Here is a 13,272-nt window from a genome sequence, read left to right on the forward strand (position 1 = left end):
TCTAACCCTGGGCGTTCTGGAAGGCTTGGGAAATACCTACTTAGTTCAGTAAGTTATTGTTTAAATAAAGAGGGCCTAAAATATTTATCTTTCTCTCTCAAGCACCTAAGTTATTCTGTATCCATAGGACAGCGGCAGGAGCCCGCCACTTTGAAACAAAATTTTACAGTGATTGAACATTCAGATGGAAGACCAGACACACAAGTACCTCGGGACATCCATCACCAGCATCAAATCAAAGTGAAACCCAGGAGGAGAGCCTCCATCCTGTCTTCATCCTCAAGTGGAAATTAATAGCAGAGTACAAATAGTTGCTAGTGTACCAGTTCTTAAGATGTGTGAAATGGCATTACCACCATCTTTATTTAGATTATTGGTTTCCTTGTTCTATTTCAGTAAACTTGAAAACATCTCTGTGGGTTTTCACACGTCCAAGTCCAATCACAGTCTTCTGGCACAATTTTCCCATTAAAGTTTTAAGGTCTTCAAGTATTAAAATTCAAGTATATTTTAGTGACCTAACCCCACAGGTGGGGAAGGACTATTCTGGCAAAGCCTAAAGGAAAATTCCAGCTGGTGACATTGACAACGCCAGGTGAGCTGCCAACAGCAACAGCAGGGAGATTTGTCCCCTGGCTTGGGCCTGGACCACAATGCCAGCCCTCAGTGAGGGGAACCAACACCAGAGAGACAACAGAGGCCCCAGCCAGGTCACTGGGCAGGAGCAAGGCAGAGCCCCCAGGAAAGGAATGATACTGACCATTCTAGCCCCACACGCATTAGTTGTCAGAGTGCGGGCACCTTGTGGAGTGTGGACCAACTCAGGGAACAGGATGGGAGACAGTCATCCCAGAGAGGAGCTGAGGTCTACAGGGCACTTCACTTCTCAGGACAGGATTATTCTGGGTAGTGGGATGAGTCTGAGCCAGCAGGACATGAGGTTATGGGGTCAGGAGAAGGGGAGCTGGGCAGGGGGAGGCAGAGAAAGAGAAGTGTGGCTGGGCTGTCTGTGGCCTTACAAAATAGCCAAGAGTCTTAAAAAAGGCATTTCTGTATTCGAAAATGAGCGGTTTATAACTGATGAGTACAGCAGCACTTCCTGAAGGTGGAATGGTGTATGCTGTTGGTGGATAGGGAAGTTAGTCATTAAACTTCAGCCAGAAAGCAGAGTGGCATCACATCTTCATGCCTGCAAAGTAGCTTTCTAGACTAAATGGCATTCCACAACAATGCTGCAACCCGTGGGGGCACGCAAGCCTCAGTGAGCGGGGGGACACTTTGGTGTCCCGCTGGCCTCGGTCCAGTGAAGTCAGTGGAGTCCTTCCCTTTAGAATGAGCGTTGGGTTGAGAACATGGGTTTCTACATCTTCCCTCCTGGGAATGGTTTGGTGTTTGATCAAATGTGGGTGCATCCTGCCTGCCACTTTACAAGCTGGGTGCTCTCCTCAAGTATGGCTTTAGTTCCTTCTTTTCTCCTACTTCCCATTTGACTTCCTTTCTTCTTTCAGACTTTCTTTACCTTCATGTCATTTGTTCAAGAAACAAGTGATAATAAGAAAGATGTAATAGGGATAGAGGGAGGAGTAAGTCAGCTGCTCTGTCCCCAGGGACTCACAGTTCAGTGCAGTGGATGAGAGACAAGTCAGTAGGCATTCATTCATTAGTAAGCAGCAATCTTCCAGAAGTGGTGTGAACTGTCAGGAGTTCTAGATAAAACGCTGAGTGTGTGGAGGGGAGGAGGAGATGGCTGCTGAGCAAGGGGATCAGGGAAGACTTTCGTGGAGGAGAAAGTACCAACACCTCTGCAGTGCCTGCTTCGTACCTGGCCCTAGGCCAGGCGCTTCCCTTGTGGTGTATTGTGAGGTCCTCCCGACAACCCTGAGAAGCGGCTGGTACAACCCCCATTCTACAGAGGAGGAAGCCGGGGCTCTTTCTTTCTGTAACTCCTTTGTGCTACCAACTTACTGCTCTTTTGTAAATTCTTAAAAAGACCTAGCAATGAACCACAGCGCCTTCAGGAGCCCTACCTGCCATGACCACCACCCATACCGCCCGTGGACAAATCATGGAGTTTAGAGATAGACTCGGCTTGAATCTCAGCTGTCTGCCACTTACTGGAAGTGAGACCAAGAAGTCTCTTTCCTCTCTGTGCCTCTCTGTAAAATGGGGGATAATAGTCAACAAAATATTTGTAAGGATTAAGTGAAATAACGGGTGTGGCAGAATCTAGCATGATGCCTTGAAATAAATATTTACTTTCTTTCCCCTAAATTCCCCTAAAATTATATGCTGGCTTTTAATTTTCCCCATGCTACTATAACCATGTTCTGGTAAAAATGGAGAGATTCACTATTTAAAATTGCTTAGGATGATCTCAGACAGTGACTGAAATGGTTGTGATTAGGATGGTTAGGAGCATGATGACTTAGATGTAACCTCATTCTCATTAAGGTGTTTATGTCTCTGCAGAGGCTGACAGATTCCATGGACCAAGGCTCCCACTGTTTATCCATTATTCATTGATTCTTTTTTTCTTTATAGAAGAGCTACCAGATGGTGTTCTTGAATCTGATGATGATGAAGATGAAGATGATGAAGTAAGTTGGAGGTTCTTGACACCACATAGAAAACCCATACCAAACTATTCTCTCTTTCCTGCCTTGACAAGTTAGTCCAGAAATGGAGATTTTTCATTCCTGCTACACTATTTCTCACAATTCTGAGGGTTGGCTAAAGCTCAGCTGGGTGGTGGTTCGGGTCTCACTTGGGGTCTCATGTGGAAAGCCCAGTGGCCATGTTTGAAGATTCCCACACTCATTGGGTTCACAGCAGAGATGCAGCATTGCATGTCATTCGAGTTTCATGGGAATCTGAACAATGACCATTCTTCTGTGTGAGCTTTTGCTCTGAAGGGGCACGAGCCTCGGCCTGTCTTCCTCACCGGTGGGAGTGCTGGGCGTGTAGGCGCCTGGCGAGAGTCTCTGGCGTGAGGGGTCCTGGGTTTAGTTCAGAGCTAACGGAACTGACCAGTTGTCTCTGTTATTTGCATTCTTTTGACTTGTGTTTCCTCAGCTGTGAAAGATCTACTTGCCTGGTGTTTTAGAGCATGAAGGTTTAGAAGTTAATGTATGTGAGTCTCTGAAATAATGTAAAGAATGGTGACTCGGGGACTGTAGTCGGATTTTCAGATGACAAGATTTTACGTGGTTTTCCTTCAGAGACCTAGGAAGAAAAGACCTGTTGTCCCCTCTGGTCATCCTTGATTTGCCTGCCTTCATTTGCGGGGAGCAGTTACTCCTGCAGTGAATGCTGGAACATTTTCATCTATTTTGGGGGGAGCATTCACTGAAAAAGTGGATGTCAGAGGATGTTTTTTTGTTTGGAGTCGTGGCCTATCAGTTTGTAAAATGTATAGAAGCCAGGTTTTTGATCACTGATGGCATCAGTTGGGAAAGAGGTATTTAAGAGCCCTGCCAGAGAGGATGTGCTAAGATCTGCTGGGAGATGCTTCCTCAGCAGGCGGCCTCTGTGCCTGCCGTTTTCTTCACGGGCTGCAGGTGGCATCAGCGGGCGCGTGCTCCTGCTGGCTCTTCCTGCCTTGTCCAGCAGTGCAGAGCTTGACTTCCAGATGGGGTCCTGGCCCCTATCATCTTCTCCAGGCCCGTTTGTTTACAAAGGTGGAGCCAGAGGGAAAAACACCAGCTTGAGCTCACACAGAGAGTTGATGGCGGTAAAATTGGGTTTAGAACAGGAGTCGGCAGACACTTTGTGTAAAGGAAAAGATGGGAACTATTTTAGGCCACACAGTCTCTGTTCCAACCACTCAATTCTGCCGTTGTAACACAGCGGCTGTCGGCAGTGGCTGTCGGCAGTACGTAAGTGGCTGAACGTGGCTGTGTTCCTGTAAAACTGTTTATGGACGCTAAAAATTTGAATTTCATACAATTTTTGCATGTCATTAAATATTTTTTCAAATACTTAAAAACGCAAAAATCATTCTTAGCTGGCGGGCATAGGAAAGCAGGCACCTGACACGTGGGCCATTGTTTGCCAGCCCCTAGGCAGTTCCCAGACTCGGGCAGCCTCCTCTTGATTATAATGAGTCACCACCTTTGTGCCTGGCCCTTCAATATCATTCTGAATGATAGTTTAAATTAATATTTAATTATTTGTTTTTAACAACTTTTTTTCATTGTGTCCAAAAGTTCGTCTCGAGATCTGTTTTCTTCCCTTCTTGTATCATCCCTTTGGGTTTTTCGGTTTGCTTTGGTTTTTCGTTTTGCTTTGTTTTTGCTATAAATCCTGTTTTTATCTTATAAGGGAAAATTCATTTTGTTCAACTGTTCTAGTTAATGATGAGAACTCAATTTCTGGAAATTTCATTCTGAAAGCAATTGTCTACTGTAAATGAACAAATACAGAAGTCTTATAATTTTTTGGACTTTTGCTACTCTTTTAAGAGGTTGATGTCTGAAAATACTTGTGATAACTAGAATTTTCAGAAGATTCCTAGAAGAGGTTTAGTTGGAAAATTATAAGGAAAAGATCTGTCATTTGGGCCAAATGGGACTCTGTGATGAACCCCGGGCAGCAGATGGGGGCTCCTTCTCCCAGGTAAGCCTCACTGCACATCACCAGTGTCAGCAGGGGCAGTCCGGGCACAGCCGGTCTTGCCTGGATTTTACTCAGCTTTCACCGGAGGCTAGCATTACGTTTATAACTGTCTTTCAAAGTTGGAGGGAAAAAAGAGAGTGACAGATCTTAGGCTAAAAGAAAATTTCTAAGAATCCTTTGAGAAGTAGCACAGTTGTTGGAATGTGGTTATCACTTCCCAAGGTGACAGCTCTGAAGGAGACAGCAAAATTATTTGCAAGGTGTTGGAGTCATACCTTATCTTGCTTAGCAGTGTAAATGTTCTTTCATTTAATATTTAGACCCAAAACACAGAAAAATGAAACCACTGTTTTCAGTTAGCTGCTTAGCGACTCTAAAGATAAAATGGTTCTAATGAGGCCAGGCACGGTGGCTCACACCTGCAATCTCAGCACTTTGGGAGGCCGAGGTGGGCGGATCACTTGAGACCAGCCTGGCCCACATGGTGAAATGCCATCTCTACTAAAAATACAAAAATTAGCTGGTTCATGGTGGTGTGCGCCTGTAATCCCAGCTACTAGGGAAGCTGAGGCACGAGAATCACCTGAACCTGGGAGGCGGAGGCTGCAGTGAGCTAAGATCCTGCCAGTGCACTCCAGCCTAGGCAACAAAGCAAGACCCCATCTCAAAAAAAAGCGGGGGGGACTCTAGTGGGATGGGGCCTGAGACCAGGGTAAATTATGCTCACTCTAAATCACATTGAGCTGAAATCTGTGCACTCACAACTTCCACCACTGCTATCCCTGCTCCACTGGAAACTCTCAAGAGAACCCCCGAGGCAAAGTCTCGTTTTTCTCTGTAATTTATAATAACTTGATCTAATGTGCTAACCTAACAAAGTTATGTCTGAATATACATACATTTATACACTAAAATTTAAAAAAAAAATAAAGGTAGAGCTAGAAATGCGTCTTCTGATTTGTAGACTGTCTAGGATATAATGTCAAATAGAAAAAGGAAATCATAAAGTAATTTGAAAAAGCAGATATATAAGCACACAGGGCTATGGATTACGTATGTGCCTGTGTAGCGGAAAGGTGTGGACACGTACGCCCTCTTTGCTGACGTTGTAAACCGCAAGGGGGGAGTAGGAATAAGGAAGTTTGGGTGAGAAATGCAGAGAGGCCCTGAGGCTCCTCGAGAGAGAGAAGTGAGAATAGGACACGGGGTTTAGTGGCGTGGAAGTCAGTTGCTGTGCGTTTTTGTGGGTTGATGGAGCAAAAGCGAAATGAATGGATTGAGGACCAGGTGGGAAATGAGAAAATGGCTTAAGAAGTGTATGCTGCTCCTCACCCAGTCTGGCTGTGCACAGAAGAGCAATAGTGGCTGAAGGGGGCATTTTTGTTTGTTTTAAGATGAGAGAAACCTGAGCATGTTAAAATGCTGATGGAATAGCTCCAGCCGAGAGGGAGAGCTTGAACATTCAAGGCAGGAAGAGTCTACAGGATGGCATCGAAAAGATGGGTGTTTTCTTTGTTTTCTAAACCACTTATACTTTCTTGGCTCACAAAGCCCCAGGCCCATTTAAACCTCCAGAGAAACAAAACCATCATTAGATCAGCTTCGACAATACACCCCAGGGAATGGACAATGACAGCTGTTATTTAAGGGTTCAAATGCATCTCATTTAGCACTTCGGAGAAATGTGTTACCTGATGCATTTATTTTATATGAAACAGACGTAATATGTTACAAAAGGGCTGATGGTAAATCACTAAGCTTAGGAGCCTGGTTCCATTGTTCTCACCCCCAGTGACTCAGGTTTCCTTACTATATATCACAGCCAGTTTCCTTGTATGGCTTCCTTAAGTAGAAATGCAAAGCCTTCCTGTGCTATTCTAGAAGACTGATTTTAAGACAAATATTCTCGCCTCTTGACAAAATAGGTTTAAGTGCCAGGTGAGGTCAGCCGTGGACATTTACTTGCTGGTTGCCATGTAAGTGACAATCGTATGCTCAGCAATTTCCTTCTATACAAAGTGCTCAAATCCAAGAGTTGCTCATATATTTACTCAACAAATATTTGAAGGCCTCGAAATAACACTATTGTAGGAACTAATGGGGAAGGGATGCAAAAGAAATCTAAAAGAGTATCTGTGGTTTAAAATACCTCCAAAAGTTTCCAGCCTAGATAGGGAAGATCACAGTGGTTCTGACAACAGCAGCTTCCGCCTGCTGGCAGTGCCGGGTGCCAGGCACTGTTCTAGGTGCCTTATGGGTGTTCAGTCATCTCCTCTTCTTCGCAGCCCTGTGGTAGATGCTATTTTTATTCACATTTCACAGATGAGGAGGCAGAGAGAAAATAGGTCACTTGCCAAGTTCACACAGCTAATAAGTAACTGATGGAGTTGGGATTCAAATCCAGGTGGTCTGACTCAGTGGTCCATGCTCCTAACCACTGCCCTATATTGCCTTCTTGTGAGACATACATGAATGCAAAACAGCAAGTAACAGAAAATAAATATGTGATCGCAGATTCATAAAGGTGATAGACACAGGAAGTGCCGCAGAAATTCCAAGTACTGAATACTGGGAGATGGCTGGCCTGGGGTAAAGAGGAAGTGAGATGGGTTGAGGAAGGGAAGGGTGTGGCCAGCAGGGGTGGCATCCTCTAGGGGAGACAGCACAAGCATAAGCTTTATCCTTTGCCTCTCCACTGCACTCACATCAACCCCCCCAAGAAACCCATGTTAGTGATCTAGTGTGTGCACGTGCTTTCATACTTAAAAGATGCACACGCAGAGTACACGGAGGTATGTACTATACACAGATCCATATATACTTTTGTCAGTTTGTTTTTCAAAATGAGATAACATAGAGATAGAAATACACATACTTCTACACCATGTTGCCTTTTTCTCTTGTTAATGTTTCTTGAAAGTCCTTCTGAGTTAGGCAATGTAGCAAGTTGATACTTTTTAATGCTATGAATGTATAATTTTCTAGATTTTTTGCTATTTCAAACAATGCAGTAGTAAAATCTTTGTAAAAATATCCTTATTTACCAGGGCTTTTATTTATATGGGCTTTTGCTGCTGGATGAAAAAGTATTTTTTTAATAATAGATTTTTCCAGATTGCTCTTTTCAAAGGCTGTTAATAATTCAGATTTCACTAGGAGAACATGAAGGAGCCTCTTCCCTCCATCTCAACTAGCAATAGGTGCTGTTACTCTATTTTTTTTTTTTTTAATGTTTTTGCCAATCTGGATTTGGATTTGCTACATTGTACATTTCCAATTTCATATCCTTTCTGTTTTTTTCAGTTGTGCTTCTTTCCAAACCCTTTTCACCATCATTACAAATGTTTTAAAGATATATTTTTTCTAATCTCTTTTGCCACAAATCTTTTTTAAAAATTTTTTTAAGTTAAAGATTGAGGTGGGATGTGGTGGTTCACGCCTCAATCCCAGCAATTTGAGAGGCCAAAGCAGGCACATCACCTGAGGCCAGGAGTTCAAGACCACCCTGGCCAACATGGTGAAACCCTGTCTCTACTAAAAATACAAAAATCAGCTGGGCATGGTGGTGCGCACCTGTAATCCTAGCTACTCGGTAGTCTGAGGTGCAAGAATCGTTTGAACCTGGGAGGTGGAGGTTGCAGTGAGCCAACATCATGCCACTGCACTCCGGCCTGGGCAGAGCAAGACTCTGTCTCAAAAAAAAAAAGTTAAATATATTGGCTTTTCTTTTATAGCTCATGGGTTTCCTGTCCTGGTTAAGGTCTTCCCTAACCCTAAATTTTACATGTAGTCTCCTAGGTTTTCTTTTAAGATTTTAATTTTTTCATTTAAGTTTTAGTTATTAAATATGTTATACATAGGAAAGAAAAACACATATGTTTATATAAGGTTTGAAGTAACCATTCTCCAATTTTTGGTTTCAGGACCCATTTACATTCTTAAAAATTACTGAAGATTCTGAAGAGTTAATGAGTATTTTGTCTATCAAAATTTTTTAAATGAGAACTTAAATATGATAAAATGTTAAATATTAAAATATTAAATAACTTTAAATGGCAATAATAAATCCATTACATTAATATAAATAAGATATTCTTATGAAAAAGAATTATTTTTCAAAACAAAATTTTATTAAAAAGTGTAGCATTGTGGATTTTTTTTTTTTTTTTTTTTTGCCAATCTCTTTAATGTCTGGTTCAGAAAAACAATTTGATCTGGGCTCTATCTGTTGTCATATGTTGTTTTGATTGAAGGACATAAAGAAAATCTAGCCTCACACACCTGTGTACTTGGAAAGGGGTGAAGTATTTTCACAGCCTTTGCAGATAGATATTTTTGCTCAATATTACTTTAAAACCAGACAGGTAATAGTTTATTAAAAGTCAGTTGCAATGTGGAATTAGAAACCAATTTTAAATATCATTTTTATTGGCTGGGTGCAGTGGCTCACGCCTGTAATCTCAGCACTTTCGGAGCCCCAGGTGAACAGATCACCTGAGGTCAGGAGTTTTGAGACCAGCCTGGTGAAACCCCGTCTCTACCAAAAATACAAAAATTAGCTGGGCGTCGTAGTGTGCGCCTGTAATCTCAGCTACTCTGGAGGCTGAGGTGGGAGAATCGCTTGAACCCGGGATGCGGAGATTGCAGTGAGCCAAGATCACACCACTGCCCTCCAGCCTGGGTGACGGAGCGAGACTCTGTCTCAAAAAAATAAATAAATAAATAAATAATCATTTTTATCTTGTTAATTAAAATCTATTGATCTATTTTGCATTTTGTTAATTTGATTTTCTGATTGTTCCCTAACAATCAGATGTGCTGATGTATAGAAATACAATTGAATTTAGAATATTGAACTTGTATCCTACAACCTTACTGAATTTATTAGCTCAAAGAGTTTTGTGTTTGTTGTGGGTTTTGGGTTTGTTTGGGTTGTTTTGTTTTGTTTTGTTTTGGATTCCTTAGGATTTTCTGTATAACAAGATGGTGTCATCTGTGAATAGAGATCATTTTACTTCCTTTTCAATCTAGCTATCCTTTATTTTCTTGCCTTGCCTGATTGCCCGGGCTAGAGCCTCTAGTACAATGCCGAATAGAAGTGGAGAGAGCAGGCATCTTTTGCTTGTTCCTGATCTTACAGTGAACGTTTTCAGTCTTTCTCCATCTAGTACAATGTTAGCTGGGATTTCTTCATAGATCTCATTATAAGATTGAGAAAGTTTCCCTCTGTTCCTAGTGTGCTGAGTGTTGGGTTTTGTTAAATGTTTTTTCTTCATCATATGAGATGATCATTCTTTGGTTTTTTCCCTTTCATACTATTGATATGGTGTATTTATTTATATTGACTTTCAGGCCAGGTGCAGTGGCTCATGCCTGTAATCCCAGCATTTTGGGAGGCCAAAGCTGGTGGATCACCTGAGGCCAGGAGTTCAAGACCAGCCTGGCCAACATGATGAAACCCCATCTCTACTAAAATACAAAAATTAGCCGGGTGTGATGGTGCACGCTTGTAATCCTAGCTACTCAGAGGCTGAGGCATGAGAATTGCTTGAACCTGGGAGGTGGAGGTTGCAGTGAGCCGAGATTGCGCCACTGCACTCCAGACTGGGCAACAGAGCAAGACTGTGTCTCAAAAAAATAATTATGGCCAGGCGTGGTGGCTCACGCCTGTAATCCCAGCACTTTGGGAGGCCAAGGTGGATGGATCACCAGGTCAAGAGATCAAGACCATCCTGGCCAACATGGTGAAACCCCAACTCTACTGAAAATACAAAAGTTAGCTGGGTGTGGTGGCGCATGCCTGTAGTCCCAGCTACTCGGGAGGCAAAGGCAGGAGAATTGCTTGAGCCCAGGAGGCAGAGGTTGCAGTGAGCCGAGATCACGCCACTGCACTCCAGCCTGGCAACAGAGAGAGACTGCATCTCAATAATAATAATAATCATTATTATTATCATATTGCTTTTTGTACTTCCCAATTTCTACTGGCATCCTGCCTGTTTCATATTTTCAATAGCTCTTTTACCCATGCAGCATTTTGTATTATAATTCATTGATCATTTGGAAAATATTGGCTTACCAAGTTTTACAGTTTTTCCAAATTTTTTGTTTGTTTGTTTGTTTGAGACAAAGTCTCGCTCTATCGCCCAGGCTGGAGTGCAATGGTGCAATCTCTCGGCCCACTGCAACCTCTGCCTCCTGGGTTCAAGCGATTCTTTTGCCTCAGCCTCCCAAGTAGCTGGGGTTACAGGCATGTGCCACCACGCCTGGCTAATTTTTTGTATTTTTAGTAGAGACAGGGCTTCACTATGTTGGCCAGGCTGGTCTTGAACTCCTGACCTCAGGTGATCTGCCCACCTCGTCCTCCCAAAATGCTGGGATTACAGGTGTGAGCCACTGAGCCCAGCCCCAAATGTTGATACATTTTATTATATAACATCAGAAATTGTGTATTAGTTAATATCAACACCAATAGCATCAGAAAAGCCTTTAGGTATTGGGAAGCTATTGAGCTCACAATGGCAGATATAGGTTTCTCAAAATTATCATTTTTTTCTTGAAAGTTTAAATTGTATTATTGCTAACAAATACTATCAGTTGTTTTCCTTAAAGTGACAGGCTCACTTCATTAATTTTTGAGAAAAAGTCTGCTGTATACTTAAGTCTAAATAACCATAGTCTGTCAGTTACTCTTTCAAATGAAAATGGTGTTCCTTGAAAAAAGTGGCTTGCAACTTAGTCTCACAAGTCCCATTCCTGAAGATAACCATCCTGCTTTAGTATAGCAGAACTGCTTTATCTGCCTGTACGTTCCAAAAGATGGGCCATAAGGGTTGAGAGTTAATAAAATTAATTCCTACCACTTCATCAAGGACAGCCTTAAATGAAACTCTATCTACCTGTCATCTATCATCTATCATCATCCCCGTATTTATCTATGGTGAAATACAGTGACTGCTACTACAGTTTGAGATCGCTGCCTTGGTTTGTGCTAAGGCACCAGTGGTTTTATCCATCATTGCTTTTGTATCCTGAGTGCAAATGTCAATGCATTTGTTCCAGGATAAACCATGAAAGTCAATAAAGTATCCAACACTTTAAGTATTTCAGCCAGTATTACTTGTGCTTCGTTGCCAGGTATTTACATAAGAGATCTTTGTGATTAGTGACTGTTGATATTGGAAGATTACAAGCAAAATTAACAAATCCAGGCGTAGTTGTGCAGATGAGCTATTAACTCAGCATTCACGTTTGCAGCTTAATCTTTAATTCGACAGGCTATTGTTTCATTGGAAAGTGACACTATTGTGATTTCTTTTGTAACTTTCCATCCAGCAGGCATTCAGCAGTGGCAGCTGTACAAGGCTATTGTGTGTGTTTCTCTAGCGAAGGCAATATAACTTACCTACCCTGCAAGGTTCTTTACTGGCCGTGTTTTAAAATTTTGGGTGGTGGGGGGAGAATAATTTTAAATTTACAGAAAAAAAATAGTAGAGAGGATTCCTATCTACCCATCATACAGCTGCAGTGGCTTTTTAATTTCTAGTCTGAAAAGTGATAAAAAACAAATGCTCAATTTCTCACTTTTAAAGAACTCATCACGATTTAAATAAACTCATCACTCATCAATATTTAAACAAACTCATCTTGCTTAAATAGTCAAATTCTTTTTCATTAAACTCCGAATGGTTGGTCTCAAAATTGCACTCCAACTTAACTGACGTTTACACTCCAACTTAACTGACATAGTCAAATATATTCTGTTACATAAGTTACAATAAGGTAAATTATTGACATCTGTAAAACTGAGGGAAAGACAGCTTTCATCATATTTATTTTTTATTGGCAGTTTCATCCAGCTTCTTTGGAATAGATTCCTCCCTTCCATGAGTCAGAGAACTTTCCCTCCCTTATTACTTCCCTCCTTCTTGCCACTAGTTGGGATTTTGATTGGGACTACATTAAATCTATAAATCAATTTGAGTGTTTTATTCCATAAGCATAGTATGTCTCCATTGTTTTGAGGCCTTTTTATACTGTGCTTCAAATCTAATTTAAATACCTGATACATAAAGACTTGAATCATTGCCACCTTTTTTTTTATATCCAGAATCATTTGGAGAATAATCCAATGTGAATAAATTCAAATGTGAATCATTTGAAGAAGCGAATTGGTAGAGTTAGAACAGTACAATGGCCAAATTAGTACTTTTCTTAGAATTTGAGACAAGAAATAGAAAAATGTGGCTGTTGGTCACATTAGTGCTATAATGGAATTGTAATGAAACACAGCATGACACATCCAACAAAGTGCAATCAAAACTAGCTAGACCGGGGCATGGAACTTGTATACATCTCGAGAGCAAGAAGTTAAATTCAAGAAGATGGGCTAAACAAGATAGGAACAAGCTAATTGTCCAAGCAGTCGAGAGTAACAAGATCTTCCAAGTGAGGCCTAAGAACTCAGGCAAGGAGAAAAAAAAAAAAAAAAAAGAACTCAAGCAAGGAGACAATAAGAAACAACACGGGACTCGTAATCCACACAGAGGATCTGGGCAGTGAGTCTTGAACAATGGGAAGCGACAGTGAAGCTTAACACAAAGCAAGTTTCATAATCTTATTCTTCCTTCCCTTCTTGACCAGAGCCACAGGTGGCCTTAG

At 41.6% G+C, this 13,272-nt stretch overlaps 1 protein-coding gene across 19 annotated transcripts in view; it reads left to right on the top strand.

Annotated features, from left to right (window-relative positions):
• ARMC9 (armadillo repeat containing 9) overlaps positions 1-13,272 on the top strand; it is a 180,355-nt gene that overhangs the window by 94,567 nt on the left and 72,516 nt on the right. For all 19 annotated transcript variants that reach the window (XM_054478430.2, XM_063648095.1, XM_063648100.1 and 16 more), the window contains one exon: positions 2,542-2,597. In XM_054478430.2, the coding sequence (XP_054334405.1) occupies positions 2,542-2,597 (56 nt within the window). The remainder of the gene's footprint in view (positions 1-2,541; positions 2,598-13,272) is intronic.

This window comes from Pongo pygmaeus, chromosome 11 (genome assembly GCF_028885625.2).
Source record: "Pongo pygmaeus isolate AG05252 chromosome 11, NHGRI_mPonPyg2-v2.0_pri, whole genome shotgun sequence".
In the NCBI taxonomy this organism is placed as follows: Eukaryota; Metazoa; Chordata; class Mammalia; order Primates; family Hominidae; genus Pongo; species Pongo pygmaeus.